Raw genomic sequence first — 26,482 nt, 5'->3', positions numbered from 1 at the left:
TTACTTAATTAAAACCTTTTCACCGATATTTATTATACAAATCCAATTCATATAATTATTAAATCTAATGAAGACTACAATAAGATATTTAAATAATAAAACAACATAATTTATTATTAGACGTTCAAAACAACTTTAAGTGCAAAAAAAAAAGTTTTTAAAGGTGAGCAGTATATTTTTTTACCAAATAAAAAGGTCATCGCTCTTGTAATGTAAATATAACATTTGTTTTTTCATAATTAAAATTTCTCATTTGTCATTTTACTAACCTTCCAAAAATAATAAACAGAATACGTAATACATTTATGAACATACTGTATTATTTAACCGCTGAAAACTGTGTCTGACTTTCCGTTGGCATTCTCTTGGTTACTGAACGCACCTTGAATTTGTTGGTCCTCCAGTATCCCACAATGCACCGCGGCGCTGTTCCGTGTCCACGTCAAACCTGACAGCCATCGCCGCCGCAGCCGAGCTGATATGGCTGCAGTTGAGGTGGCACTTTCTGGACGCCGCGTTGTTTAGACCGGCGAGAAAACTGCTGAAAATACCGCTCGCGCTCCCCGGAAACAACACAGACCTCAACTCAAGGACGTAGTATTCAGAATTAGCTGTCTGACTGTGCTATAACGTCGCTTAGCTTAGCTTAGCTCGACAAATTCCTGAAGGCAAAAAGATCAGCTGTCATTAGCCGAACCGGGGTCTTTGCTAAATGAGCGTCTGTCAGCCTGAAAAGCGACTTTGTTTCGGAAGATTAAAGTGGATTTTGAAGTTGACTAAGTCCCCGTGGTGTAGAGTGTACAGTTCAGCTTGATGACCGAGTTTACTGCATCACCTCTGGAGTCAAAGCTAAGCTAGCTCCCCCCAACCTCCCTTTAGTCCTCTTCGGCCCTTCTTTGTTTTGGTTTGGTTTAGGTTTGTCGTCCTGCTCGAGATGTCATCCTGGCTGGGTGGGATCGGCTCCGGCCTCGGCCAGTCTCTGGGCCAGGTCGGTGGGAGCCTGTCCTCGTTCACCGGGCAGATCTCAAACTTTACCAAAGACATGCTACTGGAAGGGGTGGAAGAAGTGGGAGGTAAGTTTGTGTTCCGTTTTTTTCTTTGTTAGGTCGCCACATCATCAGACTCAAGGTTTTTGAGAGACACAACTGTAGCGAAGAGTGTTTGTACACACATGCATGAGCTGGTTCCAGTGTATCAATCTTAAATTGAGCACCCACTAAAAGGTGCATTTTAGGTTCCTAGGTCCTGACATGCACACTAGCTGTTCCTAAAACAGAAAAAATGTACTTTAGGAATATTGTAAAAGTGTCTTGGGAGGCAACAGAGAAAAACATCGAGCAGTAGAAGATTTATTGCAACAAAATTGGAAAAAATATGTTAAAGAACTACGCTTAAGCCCCTTAAAAATTATCCGTTAAGTGGAAAACTACCAACAAGGTTTGACCGACTTACAGTGAGTGATGTGGAAAAACAAGTAGACAGTCGAGACACATGTGTTTTTTTTGCTTGTTGGTGTTTCAGTGTATTAGCAGGCCCCGAAATGTACATATCTTTAACACTGTTACACACTCAGCTGTCCTAATCAAAAGCAAATGTCAGCTCACACGAGAGAAACAAAAGCAGTTTGTAATAAGTACTCAAAACAAACACAATGCAGACTCTCAGTTGGCAGGTTACCAGGTAAAACCAATCCATAAATCAATAAGACTTCTCCACAACACTACAACATAACAGACTTACAATAAGTTCACAGCGTTCACTCAGTCTTCATTTGTTACTTGACTACTTGCTTTATTCTTGAAGAGCACATGATTTGTTTTACTTCAACGGCACCAACAACAAGTTTCTTGAACCAGTGCAGCACCCACTTTATTAGTGATTCACTGAATTGGTAAAAAGTACTCAGCTGATTTGTCTGTTATGTTTTCAAGATGATCTTGTTCTCATGATGAAAACTGGATATGTATGTAAACAGAACTCCCTTTTCTATTGCTGCTCTGTTGACACTGAATGAGAGTTGGACTACTTGCAAGACAATAGAGAGCTGCAGGGATGACGTAAACCAACGGGATATTTCCTTTGGATTTTATTTTGGATTATTGCAGAAAATTAGCTCTGAGTCAATCATGTAAAAGCTCCAAGATTCTTTAGACGAGTATTTATGTTGTAGAACAAGATGTTAAAATCTCGTAAGATTGTGTTAACTGCAGACCTTTTTTTCTGGCATCAAACCAAAAACCTGTTGACTTTGAGACATTGGAACAAGAAGAGCAAACATGCTCACTCATTTTCTGGTTTTGGGACTCATTCCTGCAGCACTCGATAGTGTTTGTTTGAATTCACAGTGTGTAGTGCCTTTTTAAGTTCACAGTTCATTCCACTTCTGTGCTTCAGGCTCACTGAACAAACCGGATTATACATAGTTCTTTTTTAACCACGAGAGAAGATTCCTGCTAACACCAAGTCTGTGACACAGTGGTCTCACTTTTTCCAGTCGGGATCACTCAATAGTCGACTTCCTACTAGCGTCAGCAGAGTTAAGGTGCTTGTGAAGGATGCACAAAAACTGTTTTCTGTTGCCCTCATGTAGCGTGGGTAAATCACGTGTTTCTTCTGGTTTTAAATTTAACCCACATACTTTATTTTGCTGGATGATGGGGAAATAGTTTTCATACATGCACATAGAAGTAAGCAAGGCAGACATGTTCATCTATTGCAACACCTACCGAACTGACAGTTTAATGTAAAAGCTGTTTTGGTGTAAAATCTCAGCCAAACCATCGCAGTCGATGCAGTCGCCCCAATATTTATTGTCATTGGAGCCTGATGGAAACACAGAGTACACGGTTCACGATCAAATCACGTTCTAGCGACGTTCCCTTTTTAAATTGTTGATGCTCGGTTCTGAATTTAATGTGTTTCTTGTTACCACCTTACTTCCTGGTCATGAGTGTTTTATGACGACAAAATGCAATAATTATGGAGTTTCTATCAAAAGGGCTCCATCTCATTCGGCCAGTAAAACCTCAAAGTGCATCACTCTGAAGCAAACGGACAACAAGTGATAAAGTATTGACTCAAAGAGAACTTTGACCGCAGATCTCCAACTCACAGCTCTAATCTAATACCAAAAGTATGAATTCTTATCACAGAGCACAGTGATCACAGCTGTGAATCTCTCTGCAAGTCCGGCCTGGAAGTACATTTTATTAACCGGAGAATTTAAAAGAGGACATGAACTGGAGAATTCAGTTTAGTTTGTGTAGTGGTATTAGGTGTTGGCTGAGCTTCGTCCAGCTGTTACGGTCACATAACTCCAATACGATCTCCAGAAATGTTGGCCTGCTCAGCTGTGCGTGTTTACTTGTTATGTGAGCCGGGCGGGTAACGCTGATTTGTGTGTTTGACTAAAAGTGAGAAGGAGAAAACAGTCACCAGTTAGTATCTTTTGAATGTTCTCTTTGATACACTTGAAAATCATGTTATCAGAAAACTGATAAAATCCCTGTTTCTCTTTCTGAACATGAAGCTATATTTGTGGATTACTCACTTTTAACTCATGCTGCCTTTTTGTTTATGCTGTAAACTGACTTGTGTACATATTATTAACGCTATACTTTCCATGTGACTACAGATCCATCCACAGAACTGCATGTGTCCAATTCCAAGTTGGCCGACATCGAGGGTGCATTGGCCTCTCAGAAATCTGAGGTGAGATTCTTTGTGCATTTATTCAGAAAACTAGCAAACCAAAGCTGTGTTTTCTTGTCACAAAGCACAGCTCTAGTTTGTAACAGTCGTAAATATGGATTTGTTTAGATGGTATTTTTGTATGTGACTGACTCCCTTCTCTCTCTTTGTTGCAGTACGACAGGTTGAGAGGGCTCCATGCAGAGCTCGAGGAGAAGCTGGAGGCCTCCGAGATCCAGATTAAAGCACAGTCCGCAGAGTACAGAACCCTCCTGCAACAGAAAGATGTATTTACATTTGTATTAATAATAAAAATCATTTACATAATATCTGTGTTAAATATATCCTCCAAGAGATACATGTTCTCACACCTAGCGTTTCAAATCCAAATTCAAAACCTACATTGATTAAATGTTCTTTCTCATAAAGAATCCTAATGAAACAAAATTAAAAAAGGCACAAACAAAGGCCTAATGTGTGTTTGTGTCTTTCAGGTGGAGATCAGTCACCTGAAAGCTCGACAGAGCGGACTCCAGGAGGAAGTCCAGTATCTGAAGTACTCGGCTCAGTCCGCCACCGTCGGTCCGGCCATGCTGCCCGTCACCACTTCTTCCTCGACCACTACCTCCCCGTCTGTCGGCTCCTACATGTCACGGCCCTTGGACTCCCACCAGGGCTTCCACGGCGACGAAATGGACCTCAGCGACGTGATCTGGTCGCAGCAGGAGATCAACCGGCTGTCGACAGAAGTCATGCGTCTGGAGGCCGAGGTGACACACTGGAGGCGAATGTCTCAGGTAAGGATGATGGAGTAGGACCGGTCATTTCTGGTACAGAGAGTTGATACTGGTTCATCCAGTTAAAGGAATAGTTCCACGTTTACATCGTAGAGTTTATATATTCAGTTTTATTTGGATTTGCATGGATTAAACAAGCAATATATAATGTTTCATCCTGAGTAATTACTCAACTTTAGAGTTGCTGGTAGAGAGATTATGGCCAGAGCCAGGCTAGCTGTTTCCCCCTGTTTCCAGTCTTTATGCTAAGCTAATTGTTTCCTGGTTGTATCTTCATATTTACCACGCAGACATGAGAATAGGGTCAATCTTCTCTACTAACTCAATGAAGGACATAACTGTATTTAAAAAAAAAAAATGTTTGTCTCTGTAATAGCTATGTCAACATTTTGCCTTGAAAGCATGGCTTTCAAAAAATGCATCGCTTTGATTTGAGCAGTTTTTGGTACCACATACACGAAGGGCTGCTACTTAATGTGCCAGATACTAAAGATAAACTATTTTAGATTAATTTTAGTTAATTTGTTTTCATTGTGATTGTTTTGATTTGTTAAACATCTTTCTGGCACACCAAAAAACAAATATGTAGTCATTTGTATTCCATACATATAAATAAATAAACTCAACTTTTTGTTCTTTGTTTGACTTGATTTATTATTTTTATTTCAGGCATCAACAGCAGCAACATCTGGTAATGGCGACCAGGAGGAGATTCTCAAACTTAAAAGATCTATTACGGTGAATTTTTCATTTCTGCTAGAATAAGTAGTATTTTATGGTTGAATCAACATCTTAAAACTGCTATTATTAATATTTTATCCCAACAAAAGTTTAAATGAATGTGTATGTGAAAGGAGTGGTTCATATTGCCCAACTCTAAAGTTCCTCTTAGATTTATGGAGTCAGTGTTGTTCTTAGCAACTTGCACAGAGCTGAGTGACGCTGAGACTCTAACCGTCATGTTATTTCTGCTTTGCATCAGGAGCTGCGGGAGAAGATGAGCCGAGAGGTGGATGAACACCAGCATGAACTGGCAGCTCTGCAGGACGCCCAGCGGCAGAAGTTGGCCGACATCACAAGGCGACATAGAGAAGACCTCGCAGAGTACGAGGAGAGGATAGAGGAGCTGGAGGAACAGATTCATGGTAGTCAGCCAAGCTTTGGTGTTTGTTATTGTAACTTGTTGAAGGGATAGGAAAATTGTGGAAGCGTGGCACCTTTTGCCAAATTCAAACAAGCAAGGCGCAACACACCGCATGAACTCCCTCCTCTGAATCTTTCTTCCCAGGTGGCGCTCCAGCCACTTCGCCGTCAGATGCCTCCAAACTACTTGAACTTCATAAAATCATAAGCTCCCTGCAGGAAGCGGCAGATCAGCGGGAGAATCAGCTGGCCGAGCTGTCCGCCGGTCTGGAGGAGGCGCAGACGAGACACACGTCACTGCAGGCGGAGAAAGACGAGGTCCAGGAAGAAAACACCGAGCTGCTGCAGAACTACACGCGGCTGCAGGCCTCCGTCACCGAGCTTCAGACGCGAGTACTAGAGCAAGAGGGGAAGTCTCTGCAAAAAGCACAGCTGGACCACGAGATCCAAGTGTTGAGGACGAACCTTGCAGGTATACTGTTATTGAATACAGTTCATTAATGCCATTCATTGTGGAACCTACAGAATACTGTCATGAATACAGAATATAAAGAGTGCCTCGTGATGATCCAAGGCTGATCAGAATCATTTTCTCTCCTGTCTTTATGACTTACGAACTGCTGAAAAAAAGGTTGTGAGCTTTAATTTCTTCATGTGCTGTAATAGCAAGTTATATTAATTAGAAAAGCTGGTAACCTGGAAAAAAACATAAATGCTTTTAGTCTTATTTTGAACATGGGGTAGTGGTGCACAGCAGCCTCTTGTGGTCAAAATGAGTAGTACAACAACAAACCCTGACAACCTGTCTTTGAGTCACAAACAAATGAGACACAACAATTGAGAACTTATAAAAAGGATCACTGGATTTTCGCTCTATTTATTCTCAGAGCTTCTATATTCATAGTTGTTTTCCTTCATAATTAACCTGCATATTAACTAAAGTTTCTGATTTTCAGCTGCAGAAAAAGAAATAGCAGATATGAAAAGCCTGACTGAGGTTAGTGCGACTATAACTCATTAACCATCCATGATGTTTTTATAATGTGTGTAGTTTGATGAACTCTCTGTAACTATTTTTTTTAAATTAGGCTGAACCAAAGGAAGAAGTTGAACATGCAGACATCTTAGAACTGAACACCATTATTGGGACGTTGAGACAAGAAAAGGAAGTCCTAGAACAAGAAAAGGTTTGTTCTTCTGGTGCGATCTGAATATTTTAACCACAGGCTGCTTAAAATATCTAGTACATCTTTATTGTACATTTAGTGTATGTGGTGTGTGCCACTTGTGACACAAACAGTAGCAATACAGAACCTGGTGATACATTTACACTTACATGTGTTATTGTCGGTAAAACAGAAAGGGTCAGAACTCAGAGTAACTGAGGACTATTGGATTATGTAGCCTCTGGATTATTAATGTTTTTTTTGTGTCTTTCCACAGCTCAGTCTCCAAGAAAGACTAGAAATGTCAGAGGAACAAATAGTTAGCAAGAACGAAGCTGAGTCTGGTGACACAGAGTCACTGGAGGATCTGAGGGCGGAGCTGGAGAGGAGAGAAAAGATCCTGAGAGACACCGAGGAGGAACGAGACACCCTGATATCTGAGCTGGAGGAACTAGACGGGCAAAACCAGGAAGCAACGCAGGTCTGACTGACCACTGAGGCCCGCTTTCTTTGTTATCATATAATAATAATAATAATAATAATAATAATAGTAATATTTATTATTGTAAGGTGTCATTCTGAGGAAAAAAACTAAGCTAAGACATGGAAATATATGACTTTAGAAAAGGAAAATATGTAGATGCAATTTACTGATTCATGTCCTACTTTTTCTGTCTGTAGCACATGATCTCAGTGAAGGAGCAGCTCTCTGGGCAGCTGAGGGAGGCCGAGGCTGAACTGACTGAGCTGACAGCAGAGCTGAACACAACCAAAGACCAGAGGAGGGCACTGGAGCAAGAGCTGGAGAACCAAAAGGAGAAAGCGAGCCAGAGCGCTTTCACCCTCAACGACCTGCATATGGGCAAACAGGAGTTGGAACAGACAGTGAAGGAGCTGAAAGACAAACTGGGACATGCACAGGAGCAGAGCAGGGAGGCACGAAGAGAAATCACAGAGCTGAAGAAGACTTCTCAGGAGCGAGAGGAGCAATTAGCTGTTGCCAAAGCAGAGCTAAGTCAGGCAGGGGGGAGAGGAACTGAGGCACAGGGAGCTGGAGAGAAGCTAGCAGGGGAAGAGAGGGAGTCGTCAGAGCTCAGGAGAGAATTGGATGAGATGAGGAGCTCTCAGGAGAAGGTGCTGTCTGAGGACTACGAGTTGAAGATGGAGATCAGGAGGTTGAAGACGGAGAGTGAGCAGGCGGCGGGTAAAACGGAGGAACTAACCAAGCAGATGAAGGAAAGCCAGGGAGCTCTGAGCAGGACAGTACGGGAGAAGGACACTCGTATCGAAGCTCTGAAGCTGGAGAAAAGTCAAATAGACGGTGAATTGGAGCTGGCTGAGAGGACGCTAACAGAACAGGGGAAACAGTTCCAGCAGACCATCGAGGAGTTGACTCGAGCCCGCTCCATGGACGCCTCCGCTTTACAGATGGAGCATGAGCACGCCATCAAACTCAACCAGGAGAAAGACATGGAGATATCTCAGCTGAAGAGAGACGTGGAGCAGCTGGCGTCCGACCACAGAGACACCAACGAGATGCTCTCCATCACCGTCGCAGGGCAGAAGCAGCTGACGGATTTGCTGCAGGAGAAGGATGCCTTCATGGACACGTTAAAACAGAACGCTTCAGACTTGCAGAAGGAGATGGAGAACAGTATTTTAGCCGTGACAAAGATAGCGGATGCTCTCAAACAGGCTCTCGAGGAGAAGGATAAACAGTTGGGCGGTATGAAGGAGACGAACAGTCATTTGAAAGAAGAGATCGACCGACTCAGGGATCAGCAGAGCAGACCTCCAACTCTGTCTGAGCCCAGGACCTTAGACATCATCACAGAGCTGGAGACAGAGATCGCCCAGCTCAAGTCCTCCAGGAACGGTCTGGAAGAGGAGGTCCAGACTCTGAGGAGGACCATGGAGGAGCTGCAGGCCTCTCTCCTTCTGTCGCAGCAGGCCCTCCAGGCGCAGCAGACGGAGCTGGAACAGGCCCACGTTCGCCATCAGCAGACCACACTGAACTATGACAGACTTATCCATGCCAGAGATGAGGAGATATCCTGCCTCCAGCAGACTGTAGATCAGCTCAACAAGGGTGACTCCCCACCTGTGCAGGGCGAGGTCATCCTGCAGGAGGAGAAGACCCAGACTCTAAATCAGGAGAACGGCAACGAGAAACACGACCTGTCAAAGGTAGAAATAGAAAGACTGGTGCAAGGCATCAAGGAGAAAGAGACTGAGATCAGCCTGCTGAATGAGAAGAACCTCTCCCTGATCAGACAGGTGGATCAGCTGGTGTTGTACCGTGACGAGGTGGGCAAACTGTCCCAGATGATCCTGCAGAAGGAACTGGAGATCCAGGCACTTCATTCCAGATTGTCCATGATCGGAGGTGGTGGACACAGCCAGGATGTCATGTACCTACAGCAGCAGCTGCAGGCGTACGCCGTCGAGAGAGAGCAAGTGCTCGCCGTGCTCAACGAGAAGACCCGAGAGAACAGCCAGCTTCGCTCCGACTATCACCGCCTCATGGACATAATGGCGGGGAAGGAGGCGGCCCTGTCGAAGCTTCAGCAGGAGAACCAACGCCTCTCCAACATGAGCGACCCCTCGGGAAGCCAAGAGATGTTCAAGGAGACCATCCAGAACCTGTCCCGCATCATCAGGGAGAAGGACATAGAGATCGATGCTTTGACCCAGAAGTGCCAGACGCTGGTGACCGTCCTGCAGTCCTCAGCAGGGGACTCCGGTAACAGCTCCGGAGGCGTCAGCAGCAACCAGTTCGAGGAGCTGCTGCAGGAGAGGGACACGCTGAAGCAGCAAGTGAAGAAGATGGAGGAGTGGAAGCAGCAGGTGATCACCACGGTCAAGAACATGCAGCACGAGTCGGCTCAGCTGCACGAGGAGCTGATCAAGCTGCAGGGTCAGGTCTGCGCCGACAGCGACAGCAGCTCCAAGCTGTCGGTGGACTACGCCGGACTGATCCAGAGCTACGAGCAGAAGGAAAGGAGGCTGGAAAGTCTGAGTCAGGAACTCGCTCAGGTCCAGCAGACCATCACCCAGCTCAGCACCACCAAGGATGTCCTGCTGGGTAAACTGGACAGCGTGTCACCGACTCCTGAAGTCGTAGCTGCTCAGGCTGGTGGAGCTTCTCTCACAGCTGATCCTCCTAGCTGCCAGGCATCTCCTAAAGCAATCCACGAGAAACCCCAGGAAGAAATTGTCCGATTGCGATTTCAGTTGGCCGAGAAGGAAAACCTAATCATGACCCTTCAGGAGAACAACCACCTGCTTTCCAACTCGGCATCTGCCACGGAGAGCGAGCATAGAAGTCAGGTGGAGGAGGTTCAGCTGGTCCGAGAGAGGCTGGAGACCCTGCAGAGGGCTATGAGGGAGAAAGACCTGCTCATCAAAACCAAAGGCGACCAGCTGGGTCACGTCAGCGAGTCGCTGCGGAACCGCGAGAACGACAATGAGGTGCTGAAGCAGGCCGTGACCAACCTGAAGGAGCGCGCTCTCATTCTGGAAATGGATGGGAGGAAGCTGAAGGACGAGAACGAGCTGGTAGCTGAATTTACCTACTAAATTACCTGTTTTGTGTAGCTGTAAGGAATATTTAACCGGCAAAATGGCCATGTGTATGAAGAATCAATTACTCAACCAGTGTTACTTTCACTCTTGATGAAACATGACTCCAAGGTATTATCCTACATTAACAATAGCTACAATAAAAATTGTCGTTTTGGGGGGGTAAAATATTCTTATATCCTTTTATTAGTTCCCATGCTTCTTGATGAAAATTGTTTTGTCCATCAAGGTCATGTTAGAGAGGTTTCCTTTTCTCTTTTATTCTTCAAATAGTCTCATTTCTGATATACTGTGCTGCTGATGTGATGCAGGGACAGTCTGGTGAGCTGAATCAATACCTGAATGAGCTGAAGTCCATGCAGGAGAAAGAGAGGGATCAGGTGATGATGGCGCTCAAGCAAAAACAAATCGAGACCACTGCAGTACACTCTGAGGTAGGAGGACAGATGATATTCAGTTACTAGCTTTAGTTTTGAACTGATTCACAATGTTCAACAATTACGTGTTAGTTCCTTTACGAGAATCCTCATTCTGTCATTAATGACAAGGAACTTTGAGGAACTTTCACGGTCAACTGTAACAGTTACAGTTCAGTAATCTACTACATGTGTAACAACGTTTCCGTTTCCTTCACAGCTTCAGCACATGAGGGACAAAGAACAGCGTCTCAACTTGGAGCTGGAACGGTTACGTAATCACCTCTTGGAGATTGAGGACTCGTACACGAGAGAAGCCCTCGCTGCAGAGGACAGGGAGACGGAGCTGCGCAGGAGGGTGGCACTGCTGGACGACAAACTGGCCACATCCTCGAGTGCTGGGGAGAGTGCCAGGTGAGCCTGAACTAAAACCACAGTACAACAAATACAGATGAAATCATCAGGGATGTCGCTGCTCATTTTCACCATGGTTTAGACATCGAACAGGAATAGGCTGCCACATTTAATTGAGAGTAGGTGTCATTGGTGGCTTTGTGTCAAAGGAAAGAAAGTGCATATTGCCCAAAAATAATGATCTAAGATGGATTTCAGCTTTGTAGTTTTGCACCGAAAGAACACCGTACTTGTTACCCTAAATAAGGATATTGAGTCTGCAACAGTCCTGAGACTCGATGATGTTAAAGCAATACATACAGCCACAAAACAACCATTATATACCAGTATATCCATTATTCATGCCTTGTTGCCCTGAATTTTCTTGAATGCCTGGAATTCAACATAAGTGATGAAAAATGGTAATTTTGTGTATAAAATATTCCTTTTAAGTACTAGATGTCCAAAACATATCATCTAGTTGAATTAATTGACTAAAAGATCTTTGTCTGTGCCTTCATTTTGGAATTGATCTGAATGTCATTGGGATCTCCTGGTTTAATTAAAGTTGTATAAATAGTGAAAGTGTTTTCCCTGGCTCTCTGCCTCCAGCCAACAGGCCAGCATGCAGGTAGAGTCTCTGCAGGAGCAGCTGACCGGAGTGGTGAAGCAGAGGGACGAGGCACTCATCCGTCTCAGAACCTCCCAGGAGCAGGTCAACCAGTACGCAGTGTCGCTCTCCAACCTGCAGATTGTGCTAGAGCAGTTTCAACAAGGCAAGTTTTATGCTTCTCCACGAAGAACTCAGCTCATCGTAGTATCTACCCTGGTGATACTGAGAAGGCAGCTTGTGCCTGCAGTTTTGCAATGACATATCCATATAACCTGAAATAATTGTTTCTCGCCCCCATCAGAAGAGAAAGCCATGTACTCTGCAGAGCTCGATAGGTTCAAGAAGGAGAAGGACGAGTGGAAAAGAAAAGCACAGAGGCTGGAAGACCAAGCATCCTCCCTCCAGGTAGACCAGCAATCAATAACAGAACAGAATATCTATTCACTTTATATACATACGATATCTGCCGCCAATAGCAAGGCCTCAACGTTATGCTCTCTGTCAGATTAACCTTGATGAGGCCAACACTGCTCTCGAATCAGCGTCTCGCCTCAACGATCAGCTCGATCTGAACGAGGAGCAAATCGATGAGCTGAAAAAACAAGGTGAGCTGCAGCAAAGTGTTTTTACCTGCCAACCGCCAACCCCCCTCTTCTGAGTGAGTTATGAGCGTGTCAGACCAAAACTCCACACAAACTATACATGGAGGTATCTTCATGAGGTTGCAATAATGAAAAAGAGTATTTTAAACTGTTTAACATCTGCTCGGTTCAAAGACCTCTCATGTTTGTTCACGATGTTGTGGAACAACCATCATCTGCAGCCTTTAGACATCAAATTCTTTTTATTCCTTCTCCCACGCTTTTTACATTAGTGTGCGCATGTCCTTATCAAATAAAATAACAAAGCAAGTGAAATTCTCGTGTGATTATCCGCTACACACTCAGCAGATTTCCCTTTTATCTCTCTCTCTTTGATTTGGCCGGCAAATTCTCAGACAGCTTCTTTTTTTTTCACCCCTCTGACTGTTCAGACTTGATATGAGGCATATATGTACTGCACCTAAGGAATATTTACATTGAGTCTATTAATAGTCGGTTAGCCGTGAGAATGTCTCCACCAATGAGAGGATGCCGTTGGTATGTGCATCTCGGCCCCAGTTTGTGCCTCTTGTGCTTTAACACTGAATTCAAGCCACGGCAGAAAGAATCCAATGTTTTGATTAACAGATACCCGATGAGCTCTGAAAACCCCAGAAGGTCATTTCACAAAACGTACCGCTGTTCTGAAAGTATTTCCAGATTCCTCAAAGAACCATCTGGAGGAAAACACATTCTCTCCGCTGCACAGTATAAACGATTTTAGCATATTCTATTATCATTGTTTATGTTGGTTAATACTGATGGTATTTTATATTTCCATTATACAAGAGCGGTCAAAGGATGTGGCTCAGAAATATCGTCTCAACTCAAAAGGGGTTGTGGATCTAATTCATCATATTTATTGTAAAAGCATCCAGATGGTTCAGAAGAGTCTTTGATGCTTCTGAAATACCTCCAGGGCAGCGGTAAGTCTCGTTTATCGACTTATTCAAAGGTTGTCAGGTATTTAATTTTCTTGTGATCGACTGCTTCGCTTTGCGGATCATGTTGAGTACATTAAAGGCACATGCTGGGGTTATGTGCAACAGGGACATGACTTTTAAACAACAACAAAAACATCTATTTACTCTCTGTGTGTGTGTTTGTGTGTTTGTGTGTGTGTGTGTGTTACAGTGGAAATTAGACAGGAGATGTTGGAGGAGGCGCAGAGGAAGCTGATGACACTTCTAAACAGCACAGAGGGGAAGATAGACAAGTAAGTTCAGTCCTGTCTGGGTTAAATATTACATTATTTTATTCATATAAATTACATTATTAATTACTGATTGTCGACTGGATATGATGTCCAGACTCAACCGCTTTAATCAAACATAAATAAATGTATAAATATGTGTCTATTATATAGGTCTATTTATGTTTCTATGCTCTTCATAAAGACGTCTCGCTCTGTGTTCGTGGGTCTCTGTGTGTAAATCTCGAACGGATAAGGCAGAAAAAAGTGCGAAGAAAACCTAAAACATCCCAATTCACAGAGATGCCGATTCACGCGGGACTTCTGTTATCACATGACCTCTGTGTCTTGTTCAATGTGGTCGCTAATTTGAGGTGAAATCTTTTTTTCTGAGGGCAAGACCTGGCAATTATTAAAAAATACTAGAGGTCCCCAGTTACTAGTCCTGTGTGAATTGGAGCTTTAGACAAAGGAAAGTATCTCCAAATTTGGAGTTATTAAAGTTATTTTAAGAATAAGTGTTTCTTTAGCTGCCAAAAACATTTCAAATGCCATTGAGTTACTGTTAAAATGTCATGAATCTAAAAATGGAGCTGTTTTAGATTCATACTGATTGAATTTATATAAATACACATTGTGGACTGCTGTATAAATATCGGCTTGAATGACATCATGCCTAAATTATTCATATTCTGTTTCCAGAGTCCTGATGCGTAACCTGTTCTTGGGATACTTCCACACACCTAAAACCAAGCGTGCCGATGTGCTGAGGCTCATGGGAAGTGTTCTGGGACTGAGCAGAGAAGATGTCGATAAGGTGAGAGATTCATTGACTCTATTAAACATTTTCATATAATCACGTTTCTGGGCGAGAATTGCTAATAAAACTTTTTTATTACAGTGTAATGACATTAAAATTAATTGTGCCGGAAACAAGACGATAAAGAGAAAACAGTGCTGGCAGAGAAGGAAAAACCGGTAACATGACCAGTATGCCCATAGTTTGTATACGGTCCCTGTTCGCGGTCACTCCGACCGATTTATTAAACACGTCTGTGAGAGAGAGTCGATCCTGAAAAGCTTTTCAACTCTGACTTTTAACTCCTGGAGCCCTGTGAGGCGCCATCCATCGATTGCACAGTATATTACCCAATACTCCGACAGTGAAACAGACAAGGTGAGGAGCGACTAGAACTCCTCAGGAGGCCGCTTTTTATCGAGTTGGAGGTCGTTCTTTTCATCTCTCCCTCATCTTCTGTAAATGCTATTTAAATTTTCCGCTCTACTAAGGTTTACGGCAGCCGAGTGTCTCACAAAACCAGATGACTTTTCACGATTGGCCTCAGTGGATCAGCTCGTATTCCCCTCTGCTGCCTTTTTCAGCCCAAAGTTGTGATCCATACACTCTATATTTATATATGTATCTTGTCTTATACATATATGTATAACATATATTTGCTGTCCATCCAGCTGGATCCTGCCAAAAGGCTCTCATGGCGATTAGAGGGCACGAATGAGGTTGAATAATAAATGTGTTTCCTGTTGGAGCGTCGGCCGTCTGTCAGTCTCTGAGTGTCTGTATATGAGCTTTACTGGTATTCGGTCCACTAAATAATTTCCCAGAAAGTGCAGAAAGACAGCCAAGCACAATTAAACCTGAAATAATCTGACCGCTTCTTTGAAATAGGGAAAAAAGAAATGGCCTGAATGAACTTTAAAGACCATCGCCTTGGCCGTACCTGCACTCTTCATACATCATTTAGTAACTTATTTCATCTACTTGATGGTGAAATATTTGTCGTCTGCGATGATTTGTGAGAGTTCAACAGCATTTGTCTGCACTTCCTCATCTGCAGATGTTGGGAGAGGACGGACGGCACGGCGTTACTGGATGGATGTCGAACTGGCTCGGAGGCAGAGGAACACAGAGCGTCCCAAACACTCCCCAGAGCCCCACCGGTGGCCAAGGGTTGAACTCGGTAAGAGACGCCACATTAAGTTTCTTAACACAGACACACACATACAGTTTATGTCTCATACAAGTATGCTATCAGGTCAGAGCGCATCAAAATGCTTTAGCTCGACTATAGTGAGCCTGAAGCTGACGTCTGGTCACGCGCGTCGAGACGCAAGACGACCTTCAAGCAATACAAAGTCCGTAAAGACCGTTCTTGTGTCCTTCGCTGTTGCAGTCCTTCTCAGAGATGTTTGTGAAGTTCCTGGAGATCGAGTCGGCCCCTTCGCTGCCCGCGGCGAGGCTTCCGGCCCACGACATCAAGGCTCTGAGCGCTCCGCCTCCGAGACGAACCGGCGGTGCTCCTTCCAGCGGTGCTGGAGGTAAACGAGCCCTTTTTTTGGGGTTGCAGGGCGTTTATTTCTCCCGTCTTGCATCTCCCCAAACACATCCAACCTTATTTACCGCTGACGCCTCTCTCTCCTTCTCTTTCTCCCGCCACAGGAGCTGCGGCGCTCGGCAAGCGACCCGGCGAGTCCAACCCTTTCCTGGCCCCTCGCTCTGCCGCGGTCCCCCTGCTGGCTGGTTCCAGCTCCGGCGGCTCAGGAGGTCACCTGCTGATGAAGCCCATCTCCGACGCGCTGCCCACCTTCACACCTGTGCCGGTTTCCGCCGAGTCCGGCGGAGCCGTGCTCAAGGACTTGTTGAAGCAGTGATCGACCCCACAAAGAGTTTTTACACTACACAGACTGAGATATTTTAGCAGTTCTGCTACTTATTGCTGACTAAATGTATTTCGTTTGCGATCGCTGTTCTATGCAACAGAGTTTCCCTTTACACGTCGGTCATCAACATCATTGTTACGTTTTGATGCGCAAGTTGAAGATCGTGAAGTCACTCCACATGCAAAAGCGGACGCAGGACGAGAACATTTTCAACTCCGTAGCTCAGAGAGCAACACCGTCGATTTTCACAAAGTGTCTTTTTGAGTTACGTCTTAGATTTAGATTTTTCTTCATCCGACAAGTTGTGAACACAAGTGACCTTGTGAACACAAGTGACCTTGTTACCTGGCGGTGTGCAGTTCAATCCATGCGGGTTGAGTCGAATCATCACCTCTGTTTGCGAGAGGGAACATCTCCTTTAGTCTTCATCCTTTGACTTGCAGGACAACTATTATTTTCTTGTCTTCTGGGTCTTTTTCTTTCTTTCTTTTTCAACGATGCAGTGATCTGTTTCTGATCAGGTCTTGCCTAAAACCTCTGGCAGCAGTAGTCTGCGTAGAGATTTATGTGGTTCAGTACATCTGTTTAAACCATAAAGACATTTTTGCTAAATCTTGTCTTTTCCAGACGGCAAGACTGTGATATGCAACAAGCGTAGTAATTACGGCTGTAACTGCGGACTGTGGTGGATCGGAGGCCCGAGGCTACTCGTATGTTAAAGTACAGTACTATTATATAGTTATGTATGTAAAAGGGTGGCGTTGTTTCCTATTTATGGGCACTAAGGAAGGTTTTGAAGTTAAGTGCCTGCATTTTGCTAATTACATAGTTGTATAATCAGGATTGTAAATTGGTTAATATAAATATATATATATATATATATTTACAAAATGTAAAAACTGCACATTTAAAAAGTTTCACCTGACCAGAGATGGCCAGCGTATAACTCAGCTGCTCTGCATTTTTGTATAGAAATCAGTCAGCCGATGCGGAGTATTACAGACTTTCTCCAGGTGTGTTATCGACGTGTAAAAAAACTGTAAATAATTTTTTAGGAGATGTAAAATCTGAAACTCTGACGTCTGAATAGGGAGTTGGATTACCTTGATTGTAAGATGATCTACTCCAATATAAGCACCCGTGATTTAATTGGAATTAAAAATCAAATAAAGATACTGCTGTGCTGGCCCTTTACTGCTGTGCTTCTTGTTCCTCCCTCTCTCTCCCTCTCTCCCTAACCATCAACGTCATGCAAACCAGATGTGGCTACTACAGCGTGGATAGCCTGCTCCAGATGTGCAGCGTCATCATTCAGCTGTCGTCGTGTGGAATGAGGGCGGGGGGCTGTATATAACTTTGTCAAACAGACACCCGCTGTGTATGCTTTATATGCCTTTGTGGCCCCCAACAGCACAGGAGTCGCAGCTTGTTGGAGAGAGTGAGCGCGCGCCTCTGTCTCTGTCCGGAGGGGGCTGGCTCTCCCTGATTAGATCCAGCTGTGGTGAGCGCGCGCGCGCGCGCTGCGGAGGGGGCCAGACAATTTGCATTGCTAAATAATCTGCGACTGCCTGGCAGGAGCGCAGCAGAAACAGTCCATTTTGAAAAAGGCATTCCTGCGACACTTGGTCAATGCACCGGAGCTTCAGCTCGACCAAGACCGCGGTTAATGAGCACCTGGTGTCGGCTTTCGGCGTAAAGGCGCACAGTTCCGGGTTGGCGCGAGCACTGCTGGGTAGTGGCGAGGGGATTTAGGGAGAATTTACGGGTCTTCTACTTCTTTCCTTTGAGAAACCATAAACCATGCTTTTTGAAGTACGTGGCTTCAGGTTTTGCTCTTCTGCAAGGTCAGTGATCTCCCTTTTTTATTCTCCTTTGCGCAACAGACTTGAGTTATTTGTGCTTTAGATGGATATGTAACGGGATGCTCGCATCAATTTCCTGTTGTTGTTTTTTCAGCGACACAAACTTTTCTGACAAAAGCTTGACATTCCTTCTTTGCAGGATGTTGGCAGCTCTGGTATTTATTCTGCTTTGTGTCCAGCCTGGACACGGACAGGTAACACACTGCCCTTCAGTGTTTTCATTCATTTTTAAAACGAAGGTCATGGTCATGGAGAGATTGTGTAAACATGGAGTTATGCATGGACAATTGTCACGAATAAAACTTCTTATTAAAATCATATTTCATGAGTAGTTTTGTAGTTTGTCCGACTTGACAAACCGCCTCCTGATCATCTCTCCTCAGACCTGCACAGAAGGTTTTGCTTATGACCGCAGGTCGAGACAGTGTATAGGTGAGTGACAGGACTTCTGCTCATATATTGTTTAAATATGTCCTAAAGGCCCGTATGTAGAGTGTGACGTAGAACCAGCTCTCATTTTCACTTGCAGTGAAAAGCAAATGGATCACGATCCCACAGATGTCCAGGATGCAGGAATGGTCTTATCAGTTCCCTCCTCTGTATTCCAGATGTGGATGAGTGCCGTACCCCGCCAGATGTTTGCCGAGGAGACATGCAGTGTGTGAACCAGAACGGAGGCTACCTCTGCCTCCCGAGGAGATTGTACGACCAGCCGTTCAGACCGGAGATCCCGGCCCTGCCCGAGCCCGTTTACCCGGACTCATTGGACACCTTCCTGCCGTCTCTGCCCAGATCTGTGGAGCCCAGCTACCCCAGAGTGAGGGCCACCGCGCAGTGCCTCCTGGGATATTCTCCTGCAGAGGATGGCAGCTGTAATGGTGAGTCACTGTCGGTGTGCAGACACTGACTTCAGTGGAGGAAGACCAACTGTAAATAATAGTACTCTTACGACAATGTACAAATACTCCACAGTCATCAAAAAAGTAAAAGTACAGATGTATCATCAGAAAAATGTATTTACGAATCAACAGGAACTTGTTTTGCACAAAAAAAAGGATACATGTGACCGTAATATTTTACTATGATATCATTTAATTGTCAATACTCATGAATAAATGTGTAATCAATACTTTTAACTGCTTTAGGTAGTTTGGTCTAAGGGTTCTCAACCGGTGGGTTGGGGCCCTCCAGTGTGTCAATAGACAAAAATCTAAAGGGTCCTGAGAACGAAGAAACAAAGTTCTGAGTCTGTCAACGCCCACTGAAATTTTACGGGAAAAAAACGCTACAAAACTAATTGGTTCCATTTAGTAAAAAACGTCATGGTTTGGTTTTAAATGACTGCAAATTTAAATGAAACTAACAGTTAAATGTAAGTACTTTGTTATGATTAGGCAAATAAACTACTATTTGGTGATGTTGTGGTTACAAAAGGTTAGCAACCTTCATGTCTTTTAGGAATCACTTTTAGATGAAGGTCGAATGTTCTCTCCTGGAAGGTGACTTGTCATTGGTGTTCACATTTTGTTTTTAAGAATCATTACCACATTTTTTTCTGCAAGAGTGGGTGGTGTCTGTGTCTTGCTGCAGCTGTTTGCAGTCCCTTATCCCTTCGCTGAATCTCTGCACAACAGCCCCGACATCTTGCCTTGTATCGGACGTTAGAGAGAAACTATGGACGAGGTGACGCGAGGCCAGGAATGTCGTGCGAGTCATCAGAGATTGCGGTTGAACTCCAGGGGGAACGCATGAATCCGGTCAGATCACAGGGACAGATGGCGTTCGATGCTTCGGCGCGGCGTCATTTCTGCCGTCACCCAGCCGAAGCAGAGGGGCCGTGAGAACATTTCTGCTTTCTGATTGATTGTGTTGAATTTCACAACCGCAAGAAATCCCAGCTGTCGGATAAACACTCAACGTGTGACGACGAGTACATCTGAGCGTCATTTCTCCCCACTGCGTCCAGCCGGGGACAAGCTGTTGAAAATGGCCTCCGTAAAGTCCATTTTGGTGTGTTTGGGGTAAATCAGCCGTGACCGTGTAATGAGTGGAAAGTGTAAACGTGCAAGAAGAATTTTCGGAGTTTAGCTCATGCACAAATACCGGCTATTTGTCTTTGTCGGGGAGACGGCCTGTCAGGGAATCGGCTCACAACCTTGTTTGGGTAAACTTCACCATCGCAGTGCCAAAGATGAGGTCATGTGTTGCCAAATCTGTTCCTGGAGAACAGGCATGCCTCTGTTGAGGCCATTCGTAATGAGTCCTCACACCCTGGTGGATGTGTGTATGTGTGTGTTTGTGTGCTGATGTAATGGGTTAATTGATTGATGCTGCTGTGGGGCAGAAATTACACAGACTGCGACTTCCTGCTTGAACCCGCAACAAACATTGCTTTGTCTTCATGTAAGGCCGCTACACTCCATCAACGGCACCAGTTGTGGGAGAACAATGGAACAAATTAGGCCTTGTGTTGATGCATTTGTCGTTTTTGTTTTTCCCAAGGTTTTTTCCAAACAGCGTTTTTGCGTGTTAGTCTTCTTTGTCTCTTAGCTGCTTTCTGGAGCTCATCCTTGCACCAGGTGACACACTTTACTTTACTTAGTGGTATCCAGCAAAGCAGAGACACTACGTATGTGGACACCTGATGGCTGAGAGTCTTATTCCAAAACTTTTAGCATTAACAGCCGCCATGCGTCTGAGAAGAAACTCTACCAGATTTTTAGATACATAGAGAAAGTTCATCACTAATGTTGGGTGATAAGGCTTTGCTTGGCGTCCACAGTTCACTCCAAAGGTGTTGGTCAGTGCAGACCAGTTCTTCAACACAAATCCCTCCTTGGCTTTGTGAACAGGAGCAGCCGTGTTGAAACAGGAAGGGCCTTCCCCAATCTGTCAACTCGAAGCTGGAAAGCAGAATTATAGTCTAAAGACTCATTGTGTGCGTTAAGATTTTCCTGAAAGGAGGGGTTTCGCTCTATTGCCAGAGCATTGGATTAGAAGATTGATATGACAGCGGTTCAAACGTCACTCCAGCCAGAAGCCGATGAGCATTAACAGAAAGCAATGCGAAACAGCTAGCCATAACACGGCGTATCTCGTTGGTTTAATCCAAACAAAAATGGAAGTATCAAAAGAGGAGAAACAGTCTGGCACAAGCACGACTGTGTTTGTATGGATTAAACCAACAAGATAAAGAGGTGTAGATGGAATGTGTTTTCTTTAGATAGAACCAGACTTGCCCTTTGTTTCCAGTCTTTATGCTAAGCTAAGATAACCGTTGGCTGGGTCCGGCTTCATATTGAAAAGATCAATCTTCTCATCAAACCCTTGTCAAGTAAGCAAATATGTGTGTTTCATAAAAATGTTGAACTATTCCTTTAACCAGAAAACAAAGGCACCGCCCGGACCAGACTAAAAGACTGGGAACTGTTTTTACTGTGAGAACTACTTCCTCTCAAAGAATAAAAACTACAGGCGGGTTTTTAGATTAGCAGGATAAAGAGAAAAGACGTGCTGCTGTTAGGTTTTTCCTTTTCAGTTCTCTGTGGGGGAACAAATATCATCTGAGGGAATATGTTTTAGTATTTTGGGTAACCGATCCTTTTAAGCAGGAGATGGATTGCTCAAGCACACGTTCACGTTGGGTCAAACGATGACACCTCACGTGGGACTGTGCGGTTCATTTCCGCTCGTAACTCCGCTTTTGTTGGATTTTCAAGTTTTTCCTCGAGTTGAAGGATTACATGCGCTTCTGTGGTTTGAGAAAAAACATCCAATCTTTTGGGATTTTTTGATACATGATCTGAAAACAAGACATTGTACAGTCATAACTTGCTGATGGTCTCATTCAGTGTATTTTCCATTTGATTTGAGAGCGAATGATGAACACAGCCGACATGTTAATCCTCCTCGCAAAGAAGGACCTGGCATTAGCAGCCACCGCGGGTTGTTTTGAAACAGCTCGTGAACAAATTTGGTGTCGACTGTTCCAAGTTTTCTCATTTCAAACGAATCCCATCGGTCTCGTCTTCCCCAAAGCTGATCAGGGATGTCAGCGGTGACCACAAGGCTCGTGGGCAGCTCATGAAACGGCCTATATAAGGAGCTGAACTGAAATGCTCCTGCAGCTCGTGTGTGTGTGTGTGTGTGTGTGTGTGTGTGTGTGTGTGTGTGTGTGTGTGTGTGTGTGTGTGTGTGTGTGTGTGTGTGTGTGTGTGTGTGTGTGTGTGTGTGTGTGTGTGTGTGTGTGTGTGTTGGAGAGCTGCAGTAATGCACATGGGGTGCAGATGAAGACCATTCAGAGAGGTTTTGACTGATAACTGCAAGCAGGTGTCGGGTGGTGTGAGGGGGGTGTAGCTGTTGGCCGGTGGCCTCCTCCTCTCCCGTGAAGGACCGGCAGTCCACGTTGGCAAAAAAGGGGCGACAGTCCCACGGACCGACGCTATCGCTTATCAAAGCCGTCTTGTCCAAACAAAACGACGGGCTCACACCCACTTCCCCCCTCCGACGCTTTTCCAGAGATTTGGTGACTTCATGGTCTGGGAACCAGAAACCAGTGATTCATGTCACATCCTCATAAGGAAATATGTCTGTTACGATGTAGTGTGTAAGCTGCTCCAGGGTTGGAAAGGAAATCAGATTGTAATCTGAGGAATTTTTAATCTTGTGCAAAAACAACTGTAAATTGATGCTGTGTTGAAATGGTCACTTTTGTGTTCAGATGGTTTTCTTTTATAACACAGGGTGGGGAAACCTGAGTGTTGAAGAAACAGACTTTTGGCTAATGTGTCAGCCAGCAGACGAGGCTTTTCTTTATCACCCTTAAAAGCTGCAACGGTGGAGCTTTTGTGCGTTTTTATTTTTTAAATATAACATCAGTAGTGTGAATCAGGAAAAGGATAACTTTTTTTTCCAAACAGGAAAATGACTAAAAATGCAGAAACAAGAGCTTAGAAATACAGCAGAAAATTAAAAAAGATGATATATTTCTGAGAAAAGGTACAAAAGCACAACTCCCACGATATCATGAATGTGCTTTCACCTCATCCTTCCACTCATTTATTTAAGAATTGTTCACGATCCAGCGGAGGAACTACCTTTCCGTGGTGTTTTACATCACATTTATTTGACATTCTTTCATATGCAGCAACTTTTCCAAACTCTGTCCACCTCAAAAGAAACTCTCCAGCTGAGGCGTTTGTGTTCCTTTAGGACTAACTGCCAAACTGAGTCATAAAACCCATGTATGCCATTTAATATAATCCTACCGAAGGGTAAAAGAGTAGTATAACACGGTTAGAAATGTTTTAGCGCTAATGTGATGAACATCTATTTGATACGTTTTCATAACTTTTAGCATAATAACCATGTACAGAATATAACCAGGAACTATCAATGCATATATTAGAGTATCCAGTGATCTTTTCACTGTTTTTACATGTTTTTATTGCACGCTAAACCCTGTTTTTACGACTCTTCAATGTGATTTGACTGATGTAAGTGATGAAGTACTGATATCCATCTACAGTATCGAACTATCTTGTTCCTTACATTCAGGTTTTAGTTTTAAACCACAAAAAAACTCAATAACACTCCTCTCTCTCTCTCTCTCTTTTCTGCTGCTTGTCTGTTCCAGACATTGATGAATGTGAGACGAACTCTCATCACTGCAACCCCACCCAGGTCTGCATCAACACAGCAGGCGGCTACACCTGCTCCTGCACTGAAGGATACTGGCTCATTGGCGGGCAGTGCCAGGGTGAGTGACCATCAGTAAGATGAATGAAGAGTGGGTTTAGATGTACAGTCGTTTGAAGTTGCTCACAGAGACAGTTCCTAGTCATTGTGGGTCTCTTTGTGTCTCTTTGCGGCTGTTTTGCATCTCTTCGTGGTTGTGTTGGCCATTACTATTCTTTTATTGTGTCTCTTTGTAGTCCTTTTAAGTTTCTTTGCGGCCATTTGGTGTCACTTCCTGGTTGATATGTGTCTCAACTGACGTTGAAAATAAAGTAGGAATATCAATGGAGAAGATCCTAAACTTAAGTCCATGTAACTTGAAAGACTGTTGGATAATGTATCAGGACAATTCTGCCTTGACACGTTCAAAAAGCTTGAACAGCGCCCTCTGCAGGTTATATGCAGCACAGCAGCTCGGCAGACTTTTAACCAAATCAAATCAATAAATCATGAAGAAATGGTGCATAATGAAGCTGTGATTTTTATTTATTTGTCATTGAACACTGTAAACAGACCTACAGTATGTATACATGATGATTCATAACCAGTTTGTCTCTTTCTTTTTGGCCAGATATTGATGAATGTCGCTATGGTTACTGCCAACAGCTGTGTGCCAACGTCGCCGGCTCTTACTCCTGCTCCTGTAACCCCGGCTTCATCCTCAACCCCGACAGCAGGACCTGTCAAGGTACGCGCACACACACACACACACATACAGGGGCATAACACATGCCCTGTGCAGATAAACATGCGTAAATGCACACTGTTTTCCTTCTGGCTGCGCTCCAATGTTGTGTTAAACTCTTTTCATCCGCTGTTGTTCCTCCAGATGTGGACGAGTGTGAGGATGAGCCGTGCACTCACGGCTGCTTCAACACCTACGGGTCCTTCATGTGCAACTGTGACGAGGGATTCGAGTTGGCGGCCGACGGAACGTCTTGCATTGGTGAGAAGAGCCGGTTGTGGTTTTAACATTTTAAACGGTGTCAAATCAGTGATTGGTGATCAATTTATTTATCTAAAAAAAAATGTTTTATGTCTTTGAAGCCTGTGTGTAGAGCATGAAAGCTCCACATAGTCCAGAGTAAAACTAATACTAGACTTTTCCCAACTGATGAACAATAATATCGTTCTAAATGAGCCAAACTATACATTAACTCCATGCACTTTAGATTGAATCTAGATTTTCCTGCGATAATGTGATATATCCTGAACACTGTCCTTCTATTCATCTATTTTCTATAACTGCTTATCCAGTGCAGCGTCACAGGAAGATGGAGCCTGTTCCAGTCGGGTATCTCAGGCTCATATTCGCACTTTAAATCCACAGAACTGGTTGAACTTGAACCCAAAACCTTGTCGTTGGGCATTAGTTCTGATCCTCTTACTGTTATTCTTTGTTAATTCTTTGTTTCATTCCCTGTAGACTTGGATGAGTGCAGCTTCTCTGAGTTTCTGTGTCAGCACAAATGTGTGAACACGCCCGGCTCTTTCTCCTGCGTCTGTCCGCCAGGATATTATGTGTTTGAGGACGGCAGGAGTTGTGAAGGTAAAGTTCAGGACAGAGGACAACTGAATAAATGTTTGCTTTTAACGTGCGGGGGGTCGGGGGGGGGGCATTGAACCATGAATGGAAACATAGCTCACAAAGCTACTGTGAATTGTCTTGTTGTGATTTGTAATATTTTTGAATGTTATTAAATCTGCTCTCTTTGATTGCATTTTGCTTAGAATATTTGTCACCTGTCACCTAAAATGTGTCTTGAGCATCTCAATGCTGCACCAAAGATATTTAAGGACCATTAAACCAGCATTCAGACAAGGTGCACATGTGTATCAGCTAATGTTTAAAACAAGTGCCACACTATTTAATATTATTATGTACTCTCTTCGTGCCATTTCTCAATTGCTCCATTGTTGATGCTCTCTAAATGTTGTGTCTCTGTTGATGATGTTGATGATGATGTTTTAACTGACTTTGATTGTTGTGTGTTTGATTTTGAAGATATCAATGAATGTGACACTGGTAACAACACCTGTACAACAGCACAAGTATGTTTCAATTTCCAGGGAGGCAATACGTGCCTGGATGCTTTACAGTGTCACCCTCCTTACATCGAAGTTAGTGACAAGTGAGTATTCTCTACCTCGTTGCCACACAGCCGTTTCCTGTACCTGCTGCATGATTATCTGAACCCCCCGTCCCGCCCTGTGTGACCCTCTGCAGTCAGTGCATGTGTTCGGCTGAGAACCCTGCCTGCAGGGACAAACCCTTCACCATTCTGTACCGACACATGGACTTGTCGTCGGGGCGCAGTGTGCCTGCAGACATCTTCCAGATGCAGGCCACCACGCGCTACCCCGGCGCCTTCTACATCTTCCAGATAAAGTCGGGCAATGAGGGACGAGAGTTTTACATGAGGGTGAGTACGGCAGAGAGCACCGAGGGTCACGTTTTTAACACTTTGAAGTGGCAAACTTAAAGATTTTCAGTACAATAAAGAAGAAGGTAACACGATGGTGGTTGAGCCTATGGGTCCAGTGATGAAAGTATTGCAGTATTTATATATTT

General features: G+C 44.1%; 2 protein-coding genes across 2 annotated transcripts in view; both read left to right on the top strand.

Moving 5' to 3' along the window:
- Nucleotides 1–446: 446 nt before the first annotated feature.
- Nucleotides 447–17,468, top strand: trip11 (thyroid hormone receptor interactor 11). Its single transcript, XM_068580099.1, has 21 exons — nt 447–1,073; nt 3,635–3,711; nt 3,867–3,977; nt 4,185–4,487; nt 5,157–5,225; nt 5,470–5,632; nt 5,776–6,102; nt 6,587–6,627; nt 6,719–6,817; nt 7,074–7,277; nt 7,478–10,354; nt 10,690–10,812; nt 11,015–11,208; nt 11,800–11,963; nt 12,102–12,205; nt 12,306–12,405; nt 13,576–13,657; nt 14,336–14,450; nt 15,490–15,612; nt 15,826–15,970; nt 16,092–17,468. The coding sequence occupies exons 1-21, from the start codon at nt 935–937 to the stop codon at nt 16,301–16,303; spliced, it is 5,772 nt and encodes a 1,923-aa protein (XP_068436200.1). The 5' UTR covers nt 447–934; the 3' UTR covers nt 16,304–17,468.
- Nucleotides 17,469–17,939: 471 nt separating this feature from the next.
- Nucleotides 17,940–26,482, top strand: part of fbln5 (fibulin 5) — a 10,655-nt gene continuing 2,112 nt past the window's right edge. The window contains exons 1-10 of the mRNA XM_068580401.1: nt 17,940–18,156; nt 18,314–18,368; nt 18,558–18,606; nt 18,783–19,052; nt 23,810–23,932; nt 24,482–24,598; nt 24,740–24,856; nt 25,337–25,459; nt 25,916–26,042; nt 26,138–26,333. Coding sequence (XP_068436502.1) covers nt 18,113–18,156; nt 18,314–18,368; nt 18,558–18,606; nt 18,783–19,052; nt 23,810–23,932; nt 24,482–24,598; nt 24,740–24,856; nt 25,337–25,459; nt 25,916–26,042; nt 26,138–26,333 — 1,221 coding nt within the window. The 5' untranslated portion in view covers nt 17,940–18,112. The remainder of the gene's footprint in view (nt 18,157–18,313; nt 18,369–18,557; nt 18,607–18,782; nt 19,053–23,809; nt 23,933–24,481; nt 24,599–24,739; nt 24,857–25,336; nt 25,460–25,915; nt 26,043–26,137; nt 26,334–26,482) is intronic.

The sequence above is a fragment of the Clinocottus analis genome, unplaced genomic scaffold (genome assembly GCF_023055335.1).
Source record: "Clinocottus analis isolate CAN_PGR_092001 unplaced genomic scaffold, fCliAna1.0.p SCAF_17, whole genome shotgun sequence".
In the NCBI taxonomy this organism is placed as follows: Eukaryota; Metazoa; Chordata; class Actinopteri; order Perciformes; family Cottidae; genus Clinocottus; species Clinocottus analis.
This window is presented reverse-complemented; position numbering and strand designations above follow the sequence as displayed.